The following is a 22,827-nucleotide window of genomic DNA, read 5'->3' as shown; positions in this document are numbered from 1 at the left end:
CTCATTTTGTCTCATTAATTACAATTAAAGAGAACTTTAAATGAATGCTGAATTATTTCAGTGTGCCAAATTATTAGTAGACACGTCTGTTATGGCTTTCTATCCAAGTAAATTTGTTCTTATCACAGACATTTTAGATATTTTTGGGAAACTCGTGTATGAGAGATTAAAGGTTAAAGCGGAATATTACAAGTTAGTATTTTTTTCATTTTAGTTACACATGTATGTATACATAATTTAGAATTTTAATATTTCAGTAATCAGTTATGTGTTTTGCAATGGTTTTTTGGGGCTTATACAGGGTATCCCATACAACTGGGTCAGCTTATATTTATTCAAATAGTTTGACATACTAGGAAGTACACAATAAACTCGAATAGTTTTAAATATTTCAGCTATTGAAGCTACTGTTACGCATATATGTATACAGTGGCTCACATCCATAATTGTACACTCTTTAAAATCGCATAACATTTTTAAAATTGGTCCAAACGACTTGAGTTTTTTTGAGAAGCTAGAAAGATTAGTTTGCTAAGTGACACGTTTCATCGTTTTAAAAAAAAATGGCCGGAGTAGCAAATAAGATAGTAAAGGTCGTTCTTTCAACTTTTTTTGTGAGCCTGTAATGAAAATTAAAAAAAAAAAGTTTCTAGATTGAAGTAAATTGTATGCATCTCTAAAATTTCATGAAAATCGGATAACGTTGCTCTGAGTTATACACGCTTAAAGATCGCAGAATAAGGGCGAGAATCGTGGAAATTCCCAAAATCAGCGATTAATTTAAAAAAAAATTATGCGATTTTAAAGGGTGTACGATTATGGCTGTGAGCCACTGTATGTGTGTAATTAGATTTATTTTTTAGTAGAATTTCATATCTTCTAGAACAATTTTTGCAATTTCTTGCATATAAATGTCTTAGAATGCTCTTGGGAAAATAATATTGTTTTAACAAATATTGTACTGGTAAAATTGTAAAATGTTTATATATGTATTTTGTCATACTCATATGTCCTTTCTTATGGATACAACTATTTAATACGTCGCTTAAAATCATTTAATTTTACTGACCCAGTTTTGGGGAACACTCTATATACAAAGTGTTATCGAACTCGCGTAAAAAAATTTACCAATCCTATAGATTATTCTTAATCAGAAATGCCGTATGACATAAGAGAGGCACAATTCAGTAGTAAAGGAGGTATTGTTAATCACCGTTAATAATTTCAGCTGATTTTTACGTGGTTTGGCCTTCTACAGGGTCATCCATTAAAACTGCAACCTACGCGCGCGCGGACAGACGAAAATGGCAACACCGCCTCACGGACGCATTCCACTACAACCATTCACCGGCCCGGAGTTCGGAGGGTTGCCAGCGACTGCTGGACAACAGAGATGTCCGAGCTTCGAAAATTTTAGGATGGTCTGTTTCAAATTAACGTCGCAAAGAGCTATTTGAAATTTCCCAGCCCGGGGTGAAGAATTTGGGGCTTTTTTCGTATAATTTTTTAACTATAAAAGATACCGGAATGCAATTTGGGCCGAAAAATGAGAAAGAGTTATTCCCTCTTAATGATGGATAATTTCAAATATTTTACGTTTACTTAATTTTTCTTTTATCAATTTTTAAACCATAATTGTTGTGAAAAGCTTTTGCAAACTATTTATTTGATACTGTATTTAATGCTCTATTTAAAATTCATGGTGTTGATAAACACTAGGCTAGTTGTTTCTGTATCATTACTTTCATAAATTGAGAAATCAAATTTTTATTCAATTATGTGTTAGCTCTGCAAACCTCAGAATCTATTGTTCTGGTTTTCTTTTTTATAATTTTATCCTTAATGCAGTGCATGCATAGATCGGACGTAATTGGTAACTAATGGGATGTGTCTTTGAGTGTAGTTGTGTTTGAATTTTTTTCTACAATTTTTGTGGCTGAATGTTTTAGCCTGTTAGCTACTCAACGCCACGCTTATACCGGCTTCCGTTAATGTCATTTTTTGGAACGGTGCGCCATTATTGTGGCTTTTACACGCAGATGGCGACAAATTTTTCCGTACAGGGGTATAGCGCCGCGGTTAGCCCTGTCGTAGCTAAAAAATTTTAAATTACGGGTACGAGACCCTTCGACATTGTTTTCAAAGGTGCGAGTGGTAAACCGATCATAAAAGCGGAGCGCGCGGCTCGCTTACCTGGGCCGGGAAATTCCGCACAGCTCTTTGCGACGTTAATTTGGAACAGACCATCCTAAAATTTTCGAAGCTCGGACATCATTGCTGTCTAGCGGTCGCTGGCAATCCTCCGAACGCCGGGCCGGTGAATGGTTGCAGTGGAATGCGTCCGTGAGGCGGTGTTGCCATTTTTGGCAGTTCGCGCGCGCGTAGGTTGCAGTTTTAACGTATGACCCTGTAGATGAATTTTTATCTCTGGAACTGTTAATCGTAGTGATATCACTTTCGTTACGAATACTCGGAAAGTTTGAGTTCCCTCATCAATTTTTTCGCTAAAACATTAACTCAGTTTTATAATGCAGAAATTATAAATTAATTCTTGTTTGAAAACTTCAAATAGTTTTCTGTTTAAAATCCTGTTGTATCGGTATAAAATCTTGTTTCTAAAATTATTGCAAAATAGGGCGATAGTCTTGTGTTTAGAGGCTTCTGTATAAAATACAATTTTTCTGCATATGGTGTATTTAATAGTTACTGTTACAATAATGATGTAGGTACGAGATCTGCACGTGTAGATTACAGCGCTAGTCGATCGCAACCCTCGCAAACGAGTTTATTTGAATAAAACCTATAAACGTGATTGCTAAACTTCAAAAGTGGAACAACTGTATCTATTACACTTATACTGGTTCTAGTCATCCACTTTGCGAGTGTACAAATCGTTCATTTGGCGTTGCGATAGTTGCATCGGAGCTAATGGAAGGACATTTCGAATGTTTCCATTAAGGAAACCTTCACCACTCCGTAATTACTATACAATGCATAATCTATATGTATATAGAGTGTACACGGTGAATAGACATAGGAAGATATTTAAAAAATTCTCTGTCATGGTAAAAGTGTCTGTGACAAAGAATGGGTTAGGTACAGAGTTGGGCATTAACTGAATAAGAAAATTATTCAAATAAGGATCAAATAAAAGTTACTTTAACTTTCGATCAGGGTTGACTAACTGGTGGCTCGCGGGCCACCGGGGGCACGTCCGCCTTGCTGCCACGCTGAACGGCCCTCCTCCATACCGACCAAACTGACGATCGCAGTGGATTCCTCCTTCTTTCCTTCTCTTTTTGACTGCGATCATCAGAGTCTGGGAGGTATGCAGGGCGCCTTTCAGCGTGGCAGTAAGGCGGGGGTGCCCCCGGTGGCTCGCGAGCCACCAGTTAGTCAACCGTTTTTTCTATCGTTTTCTTTTATTATTTTACTAGCTTTATTACTCGGCTTCGCCCGAAATTTAGATTTTGATTTTATAAGAGAAAAAAAAAATTTTAGTCTTTTTTTTTTTAAATAGTCACATTTATCTGGATTAGCCAGGCATAATTAGCTGAAGTACATTTTGTGACCCCTGAGTTTACCGTTCGAAAGTTTTTAGGCGGCAGACAAACACAAACATAGGATACACTTTCTGCTTTATAGTATAAGACACGGTTGACTAACTGGTGGCTCGCGAGCCACCGCGGGCACCCCCGCCTTGCTGCCACGCTGAAAGGCGCCCTGCATACCGACCAGACTCTGACGACCGCTGTCGAAAAGAGAAGGGAAGAAGGAGGAATCCACTGCGATCGTCAGAGTCTGATAGGTATGGAGGGGGGCCGTTCAGCGTGGCAGCTAGAGCTGTTCAAGTACCCGGAAAAAGCAAGCCGAGCCTAACTCGGCTTGAACGACCGAGTCGAGCCGAGCACCCGAATGAACCAAGCGGCTTGGATAGAACCAAGTAGCTTGAATTTTTCAAGCGGCCCGAAGGAAGCGGGCGGCTCGAACAGAACCAAGCGGATTGAATTATTTTAAGCGGGCCGAAAGAACCGAGGTGGCCCGAATGTATGTCTGTACATTGTACGTCGAGCAGATAGATTAGGAAATAGGTTAGATATACTTAACTCAATTATAATCTAGACTACGGAAGTTCATGCAAGTTTGATATGCCGCGAATATGCAAATATGCTGAAAAAGATAAGGGGGGGGGGGGGTATATTTAACCTCTTTTATAAAACTGTAGTGTACTAATAATTATACTGTAATAATTATATATTATACGTATCAAGCCGTTGTACCTACTATTAAATTATTAAACTTTTAAATTTGTATGTAACTATTACACTATTAAACTTTTTAACATATGAAACTATTAAATTTTAATAGCGAGGTTCACCAAGCTAATTTGTAAACAAATTCCGTATCTGCAAAAAATATGAAAAATATGCAGAATGTGCAACGTATATCCAGAATATGCAATATGTGTAAAATCAAAAATATATTTCTAACATCCTTTTAATGATGAAACATAGTTTTGTCAAAGTACCGCTTGTTTAAGTTATTCCAATAAAAGCATGCATTTACATAAACTTCCGCAATCTATATTACAATTGGGTTAGGTATATCTAACCTATTTCCTAACCTATCTGTTCGACGTACAATGGACAGACATACATTCGGGCCGCCTCGGTTCTTTCGGCCCGTTTGAAATAATTCAATCCGCTTGGTTCTATCCAAGCCGCTCGGTTCATTTGGGTACTCGGCTCGGCTCGGAAACCGGGTTTCAGCTTGGTTCGGATTTCAAGCTACCCGAATATTCAAGTACTTGAACAGCTCTAAGCAGCAAGGCGGAGGAGCCCTGGGTGGCTCGCTAACCACCAGTTAGTCAACCCTGCTTTAGATTATTCGACGAATAAAGTTAATTTCTCTATTCGGTTAGAATATATTCGACGAAAAAAAATAATTTTTTTATTCGACGAATAAAGTTAATTTTTTTATTCGACGAATAAAGTTAATTTTTTTATTCGACGAATAAAGTTAATTTTTTTATTCGACGAATAAAGTTAATTTTTTTATTCGTCGAGAGTTTCAACTTCAGCGTCGAATAATTTTTTTAACATTTAACTGTAATTTTAATTTTTTTCGACAGTGTATTCAGCGTCGAATAATTTTCTGGCGAACGTTGGAGCCGCCGTGGACCGGGGCATTGAGGCGTTAAGGCCTGGCGCTCGCGTTACAATGTAGTATCGTCCGATGACGGAAGTTTAACCTTTCGTTGACACACTGGGTGTGAGCCACTCATAAGCTGATTTTGACGGTCTGTACCTTTCCAAAACGTAGAATATCGCATTAGTGGCAGCATCTAAGTAGTATTAGATTGGAAAGTTTACTACACTTTAGAGCTATTACTCAAACGTAGCAAGCGTCAATTGTTGTCCTGGGTCGTAGGTAGCAGATTATGGGTGTGAACCACCCAATATGTGTTAAAGATGTCAGTTTCGAGTGAAGAAAAAAGTATGGCTGTTTTTCCGAATGGCCCAAGTGGCCAATCGTCACGAGGTTTGAGGGGGAGGGTGGGGAGGATGCGTGGACCCTACATCTAAAATTGTTGCTTCGGGAATTTATTACTTTCCGAGATATTAGTAAAAAACTTTTTGTATTTCTTTTGACTTATTCCGACGCAACGCATCCACTTTCCAACTTGTCCCCGGGTATTAGTATTGGTTAGGGCTAGATCAGTGCAGGGAGCGCGTAAAACATGCTAGCGAACCGATGTGAGTTTGGAGATTTGAACCAGAAACTTGCGGATAAGATCCATCCTATTATACAGGGTATAATACCGGGGATCCACCTATTACTATATTGATAGTAAATACTCTAGGGGGGTGATTCTACAGGCCAAAATAAGACGAAAATATAGAATACAATTTTTAATATTGCGCTTCGTTTTCGAGAAAATTGGCTTTGAATTTCAGTTAAATACGAGTGCCTTTTAGGCGCCTGAGGGGTACGCGTCCAACTGTCCGTAGGACAAATTGGGGTAGGGGGGCAGGATGGATCCCCGTTAGGGCTACCTTTACGCAGTTCAAAAAAATAATTTGTAAAAAAAAATTAACAATAATTTTATTAATATTTCGGAAAGTAATAAATACCCGAAGCTACAATTTTAGATTAGGGTACGCACCCTCTTCCCACCCCTCCCCTCAAACCTCGTGTCGATCGGCCACTGGGGCTATTCGGAAGTATATCCAAAAGTATTGTGCTCTGGGCTGTTTTCACTCGTATTTATCGTAAGTATACCTTAGAATGATAGTAATTATGTATTACATTAATTGGGCATTATGTATTACAATACACAGAACCATGGCTTATAATTTGCGCCCTCGATCAGTCGTACAAGCTATAGTGCAAAACAATGAAGAAGAGGAAAATCTATAAATTTCATTATAATTTCTCAGAAAAATACAATATATAAAAATTTTCTATCATTTCTTGAACAAAAATAAAACGTTAATATGAAAATCTCTGTTTTTTTTCAATTACTGAAATAGTCTGCTTTCTATATGCAAAATAAATACGTATTTTCCAAAGCCGACTTACAAACTATTTTCCCCCCAAAATATTATATCTAAACAACAACTCTGTAGATTTGTTGTTTGTAATATTGAAATTTGTATCAGTTACAATTTTTGAAGATTTCCTTCGTTTTATCTTGACATATGGTAATCTAGAATTTTTTTTACAAAAACTGCGATAAAATTTCAATCAAACAACTATTAAAATACATTCTAGAGACCTTGAAATTGACCCATGATGTTTTTCATAACGTTTGGATTCTTTAGATAAGAATGGCAGTCGTTCAAAAATTGTTGTGGGTGTAAGCCACCCAGTGTGTCAAAGTTGATTTAAAAAGGAGGTGTGTCAACAAAGGGTTAAATCTTCATCATTTTTATCCTACCTTTCTGCAAATAATACCAATGGATTGTTGAAGTCTTTACGCTGTCACGCTGGCGTACATATATATGCAAAATTCAATGTAGTAGTAGCAAAAGTTTTTCCTCAATATCTCTGAAACTAAGGGCGACCGCCAAAAAGTTTAAAGGGAAATGTTGTTCAGAATAATGACCTTGACCACATATCTGAAGCTCTTCGAAATCGGCGAAGTCCTAGTCCTTCGACAAATTTACCCATATTATTGTTACAACTAGTTCAATTATATAGGTCATGCTATGATTTAAACTGTCGTCATAGGGCGATACTACATTGTAACGCGAGCGCCAGGCCTTAACGCCTCAATACCCCAGTCCACGGCGGTTCGAATGCACGCCAGAAAAGTATTCGACGCTGAATACACCATCGAATAAAGTTAAAGTTAAAAAATTTATTCGACGCTGAAGTTGAAACTCTCGACGAATAAAAAAATTAACTTTATTCGTCGAATAAAAAACTTAACTTTGTTCGTCGAATAATTTCTTAAGTGTTATTCGTTATTCGAGATTTTATTTAAATAAAATTTTTGCCCATCTCTGGTTAGGTATTACAAGTATAACAAACAATATAATCGATCTTTTTTTTAAGTCTATTGAATCGTTTGTAGGTTTTATTCGATTAATCCTGCTTACGACGGACGCGGACAATTAGCCGTTAAACACAGGCGCCCGGTCTATACCTGAGTCAGTACATATCGCAATGTTACGGGATACGCTGCGATTGTAAATTTAAAATGTACTCTTATGCAAAAAAAAATATTATATATCAGAAAGGAAACTTCAGAGGTTTGATATGTTTTTCAAATTTTTAGAAACAGGATTTCGTATTGAAAACTGAAATAAATTGTTATGTATAATGTTTTGCATTGTAAAAAATGACGAAACGCTTAAAAAAGAAATCTTTTAGACAGTTCGAAAATTTCTGAGTAAACGTTACAGGAAAAGTATATCGATACGATTAATAGTTTCGGAAGTAAAGATTCATGTATTGAGCCAAGATATGCACGTCAAGATCATACAAAATTAGAAACTCTACTTAATAATATCTCCTCAACTAATGAGTTGTGATTTTGTAGTCGTGACATTTCTGATCCAGAATCATCTATAGAAGCAGCTAGTCAATTTTTATACCAACGTTCGAAAACTCCCCGCATATATATTATTTCTCTCCACTTGTTAGACCAGGGGGTAAAATGCCAACAAGTTTACCTGATAACTTTACACCAAACATGGTACCTGAGAATGCAAAAGAAACTTGTAGAAACTGGTTTTATAAAATCGCCTCAATAAGAGAACTAGTTCCACGGCTTTATGTGGAGATGGCGATAATAAAATCTTACAGCTTTTTAACAACAAGGTAAAACTTATGAATAATATAATTATTGATTCATCAATTAATTCGTAGTCTATCACTTCGCAATAAGCGTTTATTCTTGAGAAATTTACTTCAGAGGTTTGCCAGATACACTAACACTGGATTCAACGGATGTTGATGTACATAGGGTGTCCCATTCAAATCGATTCCCGCGAACAGAGCCGGCGCAAGGTGGGTTCAGCGCGTTCGCCGGAACTCGGTCCCGCGGTTCACGAATTGCAAATTTTTCAGGGCCGTGTGCATAAATATTCATTATTATAAAATTTAGAAGCAAATTCTTGTTTTCGTCCCTCACAATTTTGAAACCCGGCCTCGCACATGTTCATAGTGGGCCTGCCCGCGAATATCTTCCAAATTGACGGTACTGGAAAATGTTTCAAATAAAAATGGCCTCGAGGGGAGCATAATTTGATGTCAATAGTTTTTTTTGCTAAAGGGCAACTTTACTTTTTTATTTTGTTTTGAATATTACGAAGTAGTGCTATATAGGGTGTCCTAAAATTGCGGGACTTCCTGGAACATGCAATATCCGGATGCAAAAAGACACCGGAAAGTCCTTCACCGTTTTGGGATCCTAGTTCCGGGGCGCGCTGTTTAAAGCCCGGTCAATTGAGCGCCCGGTTGCGTACGGGTAAACACGCAGGAGGCGCGTGTAGAGACAGGTTCACACACACAGTACAGCCAACCGCGCTGCACAGTGGTCGAAAATCGAAAAAACCTGGTCAAAACATGAAGCTGACCTTTGTTTTGTAGAAAAATGAGAGGTCGCTGATTACGAATCTGAGGTCAAAATGACAAAAACCAAAATGGTGGATCCAATATGACGGACGCGCATATCAGAAAAATATCTGATTTGGTTTAAACTCGAAATCCTCGAATTTTCGAAATCGCTGATTACGAATGTTAAGTCAAAATTGAAAAAAATATTTGTAATCTTGCATGAAAAAATATTATTATTGTTAATATTAAATATTAAACTATTATGAATGTTAAAATATTTTTATTTCAACATTTAATGTTTTTTCAAGTCAGTAAGTATGTCATCACTCGCTCATAGTTCATTCCAAAGTTGTGTGTTGTTCGTGCGAAATTGCTGGTGCTCTTCTTTGTGCTCGCAAAAGTACCTGTCAAGAACACTGGTGAAATTATATTTAGCTACAGATAATGTTTACTTCTCGGCTCTTCCAGGCAAAATTTCTTCTTCTGTCATTAACAGCAATGGTTTCAGACTTTTAACACAAAACAAAAAATGGTTGGATACCAAGTTGAGACCAAATCCGATGTTTTTCTAATATGCGCGTCCGCCATATTGGGTCCGTCATTTTGTTTTTTTTTTTCAATTTTGAACTTAGATTCGTAATCAGCAACCTCGAAAACTCCGGCATATCAAGTTTAGACCAAATTTGATGTTTCTGATATACGCGTCTGCCATATTGAGTCCGCCATTTTTTTTTTTCAATTATTTTGGCCTCATATTCGTAATCAGCGACCTCGAAAACCTCAGTATACTCAATTTTGTACAAATCAAAGGTCATTTGTATTTTTTGGTCACGTTTTGAGGATTTGGGGCCACTGCACCGTACAACATAAAATGGATTTCCTTAAAAAGGGGCAAATATGGGCAATCGTTTTTTGTGCGCCATAACAGCTGAAGCATTGTTCTTAATGACAGAAGAAGAAATCTTCCTCGGAAGAACCCGGAAGTAAACTTTATCTCTAGCTAAATATAATTTCACCCGTGGTCGTGACAGGAGCAGTAATTTTGTAATTGAAATTTCATGCCTTCATTGGTACATGCCTCAAATCTGTACCAAAATATAGTATTGGACTGTACTTATCACTACCTACTGAATCCATAATTCAGGGCTCTCCAAGGTCGTTCCCGTGGGAGCTTGGGGTTCTCCCAGTCTCGTCCGTGTTGTCAGGGATACTGCGCGACGCTAACCGCGAAGACGCTAGCCCGGCTAGCCCGTCATGGCAGCCTTCATAGCGTCGCGCGGTCTCCTTGACAACAGAAGGCATGCTACGCCAGAGGAAGATTGGCAGGGGAAGCAGGCGCGTGAGGGGCCCCTACGCTGTAGGACCCTGCCATAATTATTCTACCAGTTTCAAGTGCACTTTTAAGAGTCACAAAGAGTACCAGCAACTTCACTGAGAGAGTAACACTCCGACAATACTCAACTTTGGAATGAGCTGTAGCGAATGATGACAAACTTACTTCCCTCTAACTGCTGGTAAGTAGTATCCAGATAGGAGATGAAAAGGGTGGTGGAGTTTGAAACCATAACTGGTGAATTTAGAAATTAGGGTTTTGGCCAGGTTTTCTCGATTTTCGACCACTGTGTGCTGGTTTCACGGTTTGACCTGCGCAGTCGGCTCTACTGTGTATGTGGGTCTGTACCTACACATGCTTCCTGCGTTGCGTGCGAACTATCACTGCTCCGCGCTCAGCTCCGGTCTGACCCGAGAACCCTTCATAATCACAAACAAGGTCCCATTCAAGCAATTTCGTGACAGTGTCAGTGAAAAAGCCAAAATTTTGTGGCTAACGAATTCTAACTTCAGTGTATCGATACGGATTTGACAGTGCGGGAAACAGACGTCACTGCCACAGACAAGTATGAACTGTTCCATTCTAAAGCAAGGAAACGAGATTTTTTACCACTGCCACGGACGGCACGGAACTGTCTGTTACGAGCGGGGGTTGCGGCGACACGAGAAGTCGGCGGGAGGGGTATTTCCCAAGGAATAGGGTTTATAAGTTTGTTAGTTACCCCGGGTCTCCACCAAGGCGAACACTAACAAAAACATTTTCTCGCGAACATGTTAGCTAACACGCTGTTCGCCTCGGTGTGAACGCCAAATAACAGTGTTCGCTAACAAATGACCCTACTAATAGGCGATAAATCTTCCGGATGGTCACGGTAGACGTGGAGAGAGGGTGTTCACGAACAAAATCCGGTGATCCACCAGGCTCGAACATTTGTGACGAACATCGGCTGTTTTCTCGTTCTTGTCCCTTTTCACACACATGAAACTTGGGCCTTGCTATCCCTTTCCATTGCGGGACTGCTCGTAAACAGGCGACCCTCTACGACCATCCACCCACAGGTACTCCACAGAAATAGTATGCGCGACAAGCACGAATAAAATTTTTATATTTTTCGTTTTAACAAAATGAAAATATTTCCAACGTATGGATGAGATATTTCTAATAAAAATTAAACCAAACGCGACGCAATTCGGACAAATTTGAGTTCCACTGATAGGGTGAATCGGGGAGACGCGGTCGGCCGAATATAAAATGACTATTAAAACTAATGTAGACATTGCTTATTTTATCAGAACGAACCTATATGTTCAAAATTTTATGCTGATTCAGAAAAACTGGTCGATATTTGCTTTAAGACACTATTTACTGTAAATCGGGTTGAAAACTGAAGTCAATGACATCTAACCACCTCTCCCGAGGTGCCGGGAGAAATGGTTTTCGTCGTTAGCAGAAACCACTCATATAATTATTCGTGGAAAATTAACATAGCATAAAGCAAAAATATTTATGAGTGGATACAACTACAAATTCATTGATATTTAATTTGTTTACGCAAAACAAGTAAAGAACACATCAAAGAAAAAGTGAACTACTTATTGGCGATTAGCAAGGCAAATGAATGCAAAAAAGTGAATAAATAAACTAAATGAACAAAAATAATAATAAAAAATAAAAAAATTCATAACTCGACCATCTCTCCTTTCTGCAGCGAGAGATGGTCTTCTCGTTAGCTTTGAGAGGAAGGGTTAATATAACCAAATACTTTGGCTGCATTGTCCCTCAATATCTCTACTATCTTTTTTTTTCCTCCGTTATTTACCGTCGCATCAACCACTAGAATGGGTTATTAGCGACCTAGGGTCTGGGCTGCAGTTGGTTGTACAATTTGGTATGTTTCGGATAATCTAATAGTCTTTGCATTGCTCCTTCGTCGTTTAAGTTGTCCTTTAGGGTGGGCCTCAAGTCTGTAGATTTTTGTCTGTAGATGTCGTATTTCCTGCAGTGTAGGATGATGTGTTCCATTGACAGTTCCACCTTGCATAGATCGCAGGATGGGGGCTCTTCTCTGTCAAGAAGGTATCGGTGTGTGAGTTTTGTGTGTCCAATCGTGATTCTTAATGTTACGACCTGATCGTGTCTTGGTAGCGAACGTGATATGTTTTTCTCAAAAAAGTCGTCTTTAATTGCTGTCAGTCGTGGCTTAGTTATGGATTTCCATTCTTCATTCCATTTATCTTTTATTTTTTTCTTCAGACATGAGAGTATATTTTCCGGTGGGACGGTGGAGCTACGGTCGAAGATTGGTGAGCCGGCTACTTCTCTAGCCGCTGTATCTGCTCTTTCGTTCCCCTCGATCCCTGTGTGTGCAGGGACCCAGATTACTGTGATCGAGTTGTTCCTATGGGTTGCCTCGACATAGGATTTTTGGCATTCCTGGATGGTGGAATCGTTTGTCCATTGGTTTTGAATTGCTTGAATGGCATTAGCAGAGTCGCAGAATATAGCAAAGGATTTATTTCGTTCGCCGGCTATAGTTTGAATAGCATGTGTTATCGCGCTTAGTTCGCAGAAGAGGGCAGAAGCTTCTTGATGGAGTTTCACTTTTGTGGTCGATTGTCCAGATGTGAAAGCATAACCAGTGCCATTTTGTGTTTTAGATCCATCTGTGTATATATGTGAGTGATTTGTGTATGTCTCTTCTAGTTCTCGGAATAGGGTTTTAAACAGGCTAGGATTGGTGTCCTTTTTGTTGTGCTTTAGTAGTGTGGTATTGGCTTCTATTTTTGGAATGGTCCAAGGAGGAATGCTATGGATCGATTTCCTTGTTGTAGGTTGGATTTCCATTTCAAGTTCTCTTTCATAGGTGTGTATCCTGCAGTAAAACGGGAGCGGGATTCTTTTTCTTGTCTGTGGTTGGTTGGTGTTATTCTTCTTGAAGACGCTCTGAAATACTGGGTTCTGAGGAAGGGCAGATGATTTGTTTGCGAATTTTATGCTCAGGTATTTCCTTCGTACTCTTAGGAGCGGTTCAGCTACCTCGCTGATGATGCCATTGATTGGGCTTGATCGGAACGCACCTACTGTTATCCGAAGGGCGTTATTTTGTAGGGTGTCTAGTTTCTTTAATACGCTGGAGCTGGCAGAGTTGTAAACTATTGATCCGTAGTCTATTTTTTATCTAATTATTGTCCTATAGGTTAGTAGTAGGGTGTTTAGATCTGAGCCCCAGTTGTTTGCTGCTATTGTTCTTAGTATGTTGAGGCGTTGATTACCGTGGATTCTAAGTTGGTCTATGTGAGGCTTCCACGATAATCGTGTGTCGAAGGTTAGTCCTAGTAGTTTGATTGTAGTAGATTCCTTCAATTCTTGATTGTTAAGGCTTAGTTTTAGGCTTATAGGTTTTTGGCTCCTGCTAAAGGTAATTATTTCTGATTTGAGGCTCGAGAATTTAAAGCCGCTGCTCTGTGACCATTTTTTGTAGTTTATTTAGTGTTTCTTGCAAGTGTTGTTGCGTTGTGCCGGGGTTTTTCCCTTTGCATATTATAGTTAGGTCATCGGCAAACAGTAGTCCTTTCGCTGGGTTGGTCACATTACTCAGTACATCATTTATGGCAACGAGAAATAAGGGTACGCTTAGAACGGAGCCTTGTGGTACACCGTTTTCGATGACTTTTGTGGAGGAGAGAGTATTGTTGGCTCTGACTTTAATAACTCTTGATTGTAAGAAGTTGCTGATGAACTTATGAATACTCCTTTTGAGTCCGTGGTTCGTTAGAACTGTTAGTATTCGATTTCTCGAAACCATATCATAGGTTTTTTCTATGTCAAGGCACACGGCCGTCAAGTGTTGTTGATTGATAAATGCTTCGCATATATTGATCTCCAGGTTTATTAAAGTGAGTAGAGTGGAACTGTCGAAAGCCACTTTGAAATTTGAAGATTGTTGAGTTCGTGTAAGGAAACCACACGGCGTTCAACATAAACTCTTTAATATCTAAGGTAACTCCTACAAGACATAAAAGAACCGTAAAACACATAGCCGCCACGTGCGTATCTCGCTTCTCTGCTGCCATGCGAGACGCTACTGCCCGCGCGCTGCGTGGCCCGCAGCGCGCTCTCTGTGGGGAAACGTGCTGTACCCAACAGAGATTATTTGGTGTTTTTCTAAATACCATCGAAGTTTATAGTTAATTATTTTCTCCATTAATTTGCACATTGTATTGGTTAGAGCAATCGGGCGATAGCTGTTTGGGTCAGTTGAAGTTTTGCCTGGTTTTAAGATGGGAATAACTGTAGCCTCCTTCCATAAATCAGGGAATACATTGTGCATCCAGATGCAGTTGAATAGTGGGAGTGTAAAGTCAAGGCCCTCTGGTGGTAGGTTAGATAGGAAGATGTTTGGGATTCCGTCATGTCCAGGGGTGGTGTTCGTGCATTTAGTAAGGAAGTATTTTAATTCATCGGCTTGAAGAGGCACATTTAGAGCAGATATATCGGGTGTTGTCTGATTTGTATCTGGAGGATTGGGTGGTTCAGATTCTGTCTTCTTTTTGAGATCCTGGAACTTCTTTGTGTAGTTATTGTTGCTAGAGTTGTTTTGAAAGGTTCTTCCTAGCATTTCCGATATTTCATATGGATCTGTGGTAAGCGAGTTGTCCTCTTTCGTTAATGCGGGTATAGCGTATTGAGAATTTCAGCTTTTGATTGCCCTTATTTTTTCCAAACTGTTGTGATTGGAGCGTTGGAGTTTAAGGGGGCCGTCTCCTTTTTGTTATGGTCCGAATCGATCGAAGCGCCCCTGTAAACAGACGGACCCTAATGAAACTACTGCGGTCGGTAAAAAGAAGTTGTACAATGGTGACATCTACCGGTACTCTACGTAGACGAAATTTTGACAGCATAGTTGCCGCATGTTCTGTTGTCTCCGTCTCTGCCGCGCTGTTTCCACAGCTCCTTCTATTGAGAAGCTTGGAGGAATACGGCACGAGAGCTGCGTCTAGGCAGCGATCACCGGGCTCCATGTACCGCTGATGGAGGGGGGAACATCGACAGGAGCGGTGGTTATGTGTGAGGAACTGCGGTGCGTCAGTCACGCACACATAACCACCGCTGTAGGTGTTTCCTCATGCATCAGCTGTAGCTGGAGCCCGCCAATTCCTGCGTCTAGCATCAGAGCCTTGCTGAACGTAAAGGAGGATAGCACTATTGAAAGATAGAGAGGTTGAGTAGTGAAGTTAGGAAACATGTCAATGAAACAATACTAATTTAGTATTTATTTATACATAGAACGATGCAATACTTTGTATAATCAATGTGCAAATTCAAAGCATACAATTTGAATAAGGTACATCACCGAAGTGTAACATGCCGATCGTAATGAAATTTATGAATGCTGTAATTCTTCTAAAAACATATGCCGCTTTTTTTCATCTAACTATACATCAAATTATCTTTTATATCAACAAGAATTGTCTGTTTCAATAATAGTTTTGTACATGGTTTTCTTCGGAATTGTTATTCCACGGTTGTAAAAATTTATCAATATAAACCAGAGTTCAGTACTAACAATACTGATATTTGGGAATGTCCCATTAAACGATTTTATTTAGCTACGATCCTCTGTTTGTTTGTTGTGTTTGATTCAAATCTGGAAACTCAATTTTAAACCACTTCCAACCATCCAATTCCCTCGAAACTTTGCAGAGGTGCATAGTTTGGTTGACAATACAAAATTATGAAAAAACTCCGAGTGGATGAAAAAATTACCTAGTCACCAAGAAATAATAACCCATAACAATAAATCAACCATTCTTCAAGCAAACTGTTAAACTGCATACAGCAATAAGAGTAATGTAAATCCACAAACACTAAAAACTAGAAAAAGTATATTAAAAAATTTATAATAAACGATTTTATGAAAACTGCTTTAAAAACTAAAAAATAATTATTTTCTTATACTACAATTTCGATGGTGTATTTTCACATAAAATCGTGGAGCAGGATATCTCGCAACAAATTCATTTCGACACTTGAGGCTATACTAAATTGATTCATATTCTGTTATGAAATATCCTGAACCACGTTTTTATTTAAAGTTGAAAAACACCATCGAAATTGTAGCACAACACTAGAAGTATTTTTTAGTTGTTAGTGCCTTTTTGACGAAATCGTTTAACAGAACATTTTCTTATATATTTTTTGTTTCTACTCAAGTTATAGTCATTACAATAAATCAATCCAATACCTGCAATCAACTACCTGTAAAAGAAAATTTGCAGTTTAGCGATATTTTTGTAAAAGGACTTAGTGCCGTGTTTCGACCCCAAATGCCCCACTGTGCGCCGCCGAACAGCCCAAATCCTCGCTGGTCGGGACCGGCGCGGCGTTGAGCTCGTATCGCGAGCAGAGCCCTAATTCTCAGTGTTCGTTTCTCGCTTCTTTTTAGCTGATAGGGGGAGCGAGATGGAACGAGTGTCAGGCGTCCGAAAGACGGAGCGAGACAAACAACATCACGTCGTCTATCTCGCACCACCCTCGCTCGCTTTCAGTGCCTCTTGCTCGCTCTCGTTCCATGAGACAATACTGTAGTATCTTTTATTTGACTTTATCCAGATATTATCTTTGCCCATCTCTATTCTCCAACTGCTTCGCCGTGATTCATTCAAGCCTCCTTGATGGAAAACTATTGATAGGGGAAATGCGGCAACAGCGCGATTCGACTCTCGATACGTCTCGGCAACTATGTCTTTCCTACATTTATCGGCTAGATTGGACTTCCACCGGTTTTGATGGTACAAGGCACGAATATACCATCAACGCCGGTGACGGAGAAACCTTGAAGCTTCATTCTGTCATTTTTCGGGCTGTCCTGAGTACACGATTCATAAATTCATTATTATTTCAACGTACGGTGCTTATTAGCGTTCAAACGGACCAGACCACCCTGCACGAAAGTCTACTGAAGGCAACTAAACCCGCAAAAACGTCCACCGTGCCGATTCCAGGACGAAAGTTGTAATTTACGGTTTGCTTACTACATCGCGTATACGCAGGCCCGGCGGAACCATGCGCCGCACAAGGGCGCCAGCCGAATGGGACGCTAAAAAAACTAGATCGTACGCTTAATAATAAAGGAATCTAACACCTCACATAAACTAAATATAAATGTAATTCTTTTAAATATATTAAATAGAAAACAAGTGCAAAAAATTGGGGACAACAAAATTTTTTTTGCACAAGGGCGCCAGCTAACCTCGCGTCGGCCCTGCCTACACGTCACGCTGGTGCTACATGGCTGCAGTGCACCATTAGCGCCACCAACGGAGAAGCCTTGAAGCTTCATTCGGACAGTTTTCGAGTCATAAATTCATTATTATTTCAAAGTGGGGTGCTTATTAGCGTTCAAACGCACCAGACCACCCTGCACAGATGTCTACTGAAGGCAACTGTACCCGCAAAAACTTCCTTCGGGCCGATTCCAGGACGAAAGTTGTAATTTACGATTTGCTTACTACACGCGTATACGTGCACGCTTTTCCTAGCTTGTGTGAGCGTACTCACACATTCAAAGGCCCGCGGAGACGGCCCCCTTAAGGATGAGAGGTATTCTATCCATGATTGTCTTTTGCTATATTTTACGGTTCTTCGGGTTATAGCCCTATACTTTTTGAAATTGATGAGATTTTCGTGGGTGTTGTGTTTTTTGTATCTGTTAAAGGCATGCTTGGAGTTATTGTTGGCTTCTTGGCATTGGTCATTCCAGCATGGATGTGCTGAGGATTAGTAGGATTTTTTGTTTTTGGAATAGCTGCGTCAGCAGCTTTTATAATAATTCCTATAGTTTTGCATTGTTGAGTTGATTTGGTCGGGTTTAATCGGCTTTGAATCTGTGAGTTGGGGAAGTGCTTTTGATATTGATTCGCGGAACGTCTCCCAGTTAGCTTCTTGAAATTTCCATCTTGGAGGTTTGTGGGTTTGGGTGTTGGGACTCAGATGGTATGTTATTTTGAATGGGAAGTGGTCGCTGTCGTATAAGTCATCTTCTACATTCCACGTGATATTTTAAGCAATGGAAGGGCTACAAAGCGATAGATCTATTGCACTAAAGCGACCAGATGCTGTGCTGAAGTGGGTAGGGTCGTTAGTGTTTAATAAATTTAGGTTAATAGAATTTATCACTTTCTGCATGGTAGCTCCTCGCGTATCGGTTTTGTATGATCCCCACGGAAGGTTGTGGCTGTTGAAGTCACCAAGGATGATATATGGTTTTGGTAATTGATTTATTAGATGGGTAATTTCGGTTTCGTCTAGTTGTTGACTGTTTGGTATGTAGATATTGCATATGTGCAAGTTTATAGGACCTGCTAGTTTAGTCACTATGGCTTCTAGGTTTGATGAGACCTTAACTTCTTGGCTGTGGATGGTATTTTTTATGTATGTGGCTACCCCTTCGCTTGCATGGTTGGTGATACGGTTTTTGAAGAAAGTGTTATCGTTTTTGATCTTGCCGCAGTTGAGGTTTTTGAAATTAGTTTCTTGTAGACAGATTATTTCTGGTTGTAGTTTGTCGGTGAGGAGTTGTAGGTGTTCTAGTCGATTGTAGAAGCCATTTAGGTTCCACTGAATTATTTGGAGTGTCATTATTGTGGTTAGTTTAAGCTTGGAATAATGGATGGTTTATTTGGTTGGTTTCTTGATTTATGCTAATTGTGAGGTTAGACTATACTCCAAGTCATTTTAGAAGGAACCCATTTCGCGCATGTAGAATGAGCTCTTCGACTGTCGCGAGGTCTCTGTTCTCCCACTTTACCACCCAGGCTTCCCTCTCTCCTTGCACCGTTCCGATTCTCTTTCATATACCGGGTAACCAAATAAAACGTGAATTCTACTAAATTCGTGCAATATTACGAATTTATTTATTAGGCGTATTATACTGAAATGTTTACAGTATTAATATTATGAAATATAACAACAAAGTATGACATATAAAAATAAATTTTATTTTACACAATTTATAAAATATTTATAAAACAATTTATAAAACATATATACATTTATAAAACATTTGTATATTTTTTATAAAACTCTGGACAAAGGAAGATTATCATAAATCCTTACAATGACAAAAAAGCTCAATTTCCGGGGATGAAGTACAAAGAAATGATAAAATTAGTGGGAAATACTTGCGGTGTGGGATATCGTAACGTCGTCGACACTTTAAAAGAATTTAAAACGACGGGGACCGTGACTTCACCTTCGAAGAAACGGGTAAGGCCCGATATAATGCAGAAGATGTCGGAAGACGAAATTGGAGCAATAAGGAAGCATGTGCACGCCTTTTGGGAACGAAGAGAACTACCGACAGTTCCGAGAGTTTTGGCGGCGAACCAAAGAGACGAAAATTTACCAATTTTATCGCAGAGTACGTTACAACGCCTCTTGAAGAAAATGAACTTCAAGTACGTACAAAGACAACGCAATAGTGCCCTTATCGAGCGGGAAGATATAATTCGTTGGCGCCGAACGTTCATTACCAAAACTCGAGAATTCAGAGCAACGGGAAGGCCCATTTATTATTTGGACGAGACATGGGTAAATGCAGGCGACACACAGCAGCGAGTGTGGGTGGACAACACCATAGCTTCGGCATCGAACGCCAGAGAAAGGGGCCTGACGATTGGCCCATCTACTCCAACTGCGAAGGGAAAACGCCTCATCGTACTCCATATTGGATCGGAGGATGGTTTTATCGAAAATGGCTTGCTGTGTTTTGAATCGAAGACCAAGAGCGCTGATTACCACGACGAGATGAATGCGGCACACTTTTTCGAGTGGTTTAAGCGCATTGTACCATATTTAAAACCAAACGCCGTTATTGTGATGGATAACGCGCCGTACCACTCTGCGAAACAGGAGCGCTGTCCCGTGACGAGCTGGAAAAAAAAACGCAGATAAAAGAGTGGCTTACCAGCAAGGGAATACGAATGCCAGATAACGCACTGAAGTGGCAGTTATTGGACGAGGTTCGCAGAATTAAGCCCAATTACGATAAATATGTGATCGATGAATTCGCAAAGACAACGGGGAGAACTATTCTCCGACTACCGCCTTACCATTGCGACTTGAATCCAATTGAGCTCGCGTGGGTGGTATTAAAAGGCCACGTAGTAAAGGTTTCCCATTAAATTAAAGTATACATTTTTCAGGCCTTTCAGGTTAATATTTATCCTTATAATATTTCAGTTGCTTATAATACTTCAGTTGCTTATAATACTTCAGTTACATATAATACTTCAGTTACATATAATATTTCAGTTACTTATAATATTTCAGTTGCTTACCTTTCCTTTTTTATTTTTCTGGATGGGGAACCGCGAAGTTGATTGCATTTTGCGTAATATTATATCTGTGGCACATTTTTTGTCACATATTCTTGAACCGACATTTGCAATAAAAAAGAGAATCAAATCCGACAAAAAGTCGAAACACGCGGTATATACGAAAGTGGCGCCACGCCAATGCTTTCGGCGCAGAACGGACGCGCAGCCGAAAGACCATTGGTGGTGGCATAACCAATGGGCGCCAACATGCGCAGAACCGGTCTAAACTCGTCGGTCGGCAGGTTCCTTCTAAAATGACTTGGAGTATAGGTTTATTCAACGTTTTGTCATGGGGCGTCGAGATTGGAGAATTACTATTGTCATCCTTTTCAGGAATTTTTGTTTCGAGTTTATTAATTATTCTGCTAAACCTGTTTTTAATGCTTCTTTCCAGTAAGAGGAGATAAATGTTTCTCATCATAGTGACAAGCTCGTTGGTGTCATCAGTGTATTCATTAGCTATTTCACCTGGGTTGACTGAACCAAAGGCGTTTTCCAAAAACGATTTGAACTGTATATAGTTGATTAAATAATTGTTGGGATTATTTTCAATTTCCTGTTTAGCTGGAGCCAGTAGTTCGTCTATTGTTTTTGCTAATTTGTCGCTTGCCTTACTGCGTTTAACTTTCTTTTTGATTTTAAGTTGATTTTTATTTCCATTACTGTCTATGTATTGTTGTGTTTTGATCTTGTCGTCATCGCTTTCATCAGTATCCAAGCATGATGTATTTGGTGTTGAAAACTCCATGGGGTTTGAGTTAGTTACAGATGACAGGGGTCTCTTTTTTGACACTGGTGTTAAGTCGATATCCATTAAACTATTTGGAGAGTTGTCAATGATGGTATGTTGAGTTAGCGTAGCGAGGGTGTTTTCATTTTCTCTGGATGGGCATTGCGTTACAGGTTCCATATCTTCATTGTCTACAGACGTATTGTTATTTGGGCAGTGGTTTGCAGTATGGCCTGCCTTATTACATACAAAGCACATAATTGAGTCCGTAGACAGATATATCCAGTATTTGGTGTCCTCGTACTGTATTTGGATTGCTTCGGGTAACAGATGTAGATCCTCTGGGTTAATATACACCTGTCTTCTGAAACTCAGGATGTGGGAAAAACCTGGGTCTGGTATGCCAGCTTTAGAAACAGGATTTTAGATACGATTCTTATATTAAGTTGTTTCAATTGTTCTTCTTCCGTGGGGAATAATTGGACATACATTTGACAGCACAATTCTTTTCTGCTTCGCCATTAAAGGTGTTAGTTCTATTTGGTTTCCATTGACTGAGATTTGTTTGTATGTGTTGGTTAATTTGTCCGCCACTTCTTTTGTAGACATGTACATACATATACGGTTGTTTGAAATTCTGGAGACAAATCTAATATCATTTGGGCTTGATAGTTTACCCACTGCTTTAACATATTCTCCTATAGTGATTCCCTCTAATGAGTCCATGACAACTGCTTGATCTTTTGTGGGGAATGAGTTATTTGAGGTTACGTGGGCGTATGACTTTTTTTGTAGGTTAGCAGGGGTAGATGCTTGGATTGGTTGATCCATTTCGGTTTGTTTCGTTCGTTTGGGGGAAAGAAACTATAAATTTGAGACCCCTGTACTCAGAAGTCTACAAATTTAGGCGTTGAGAGGAAGCACTCGTCCAAAATGGGAATAAACACGTGGTCACACTACACTACACTACAAACAGGTTATGTGAAACACGTGTATACCGTACGGCCGTCGCGCCGTGACTCCTCTACTATCTTATTATCCCAAACACTAAACGAAAATAAACTTGGAAGTATATTTTAAATACGATTCTGTACACCGCTGTTTGACAAAAGAGTTTAAATGTAACCTCAATTTACCTTTTAAAGCTTATAAATCCAGAAAAAAAAACACAGAAGGAAGCGAAATGACGCTATTCATTCAACTGTTTGGCTTCTAGAGAAGTAATTGGTCTGCACTTTACCGCATTTTTACGCAGAGAATCTGAAATATAGCGACTCGAAAATCTGTTATTGACTAGTATAAAAAAATGTTGATACTAT

The 22,827-nt window shown here is 39.4% G+C and overlaps 1 protein-coding gene across 3 annotated transcripts in view; it reads left to right on the top strand.

Moving 5' to 3' along the window:
• LOC143372208 (VPS35 endosomal protein-sorting factor-like) overlaps positions 1 to 22,827 on the top strand; it is a 70,726-nt gene that overhangs the window by 1,330 nt on the left and 46,569 nt on the right. For 2 of the 3 annotated variants that reach the window (XM_076818220.1, XM_076818219.1), the window contains exons 6-7: positions 62 to 192; positions 8,152 to 8,328. In XM_076818220.1, coding sequence (XP_076674335.1) covers positions 62 to 192; positions 8,152 to 8,328 — 308 coding nt within the window. The remainder of the gene's footprint in view (positions 1 to 61; positions 193 to 8,151; positions 8,329 to 22,827) is intronic. The other variant, XM_076818221.1, reaches the window with a different exon arrangement.

This window comes from Andrena cerasifolii, chromosome 8, assembly GCF_050908995.1.
Source record: "Andrena cerasifolii isolate SP2316 chromosome 8, iyAndCera1_principal, whole genome shotgun sequence".
NCBI classification, from domain to species: Eukaryota; Metazoa; Arthropoda; class Insecta; order Hymenoptera; family Andrenidae; genus Andrena; species Andrena cerasifolii.
The sequence above is the reverse complement of the archived record's forward strand: the minus strand, read 5'-3'. Positions and strand labels throughout refer to the sequence as shown.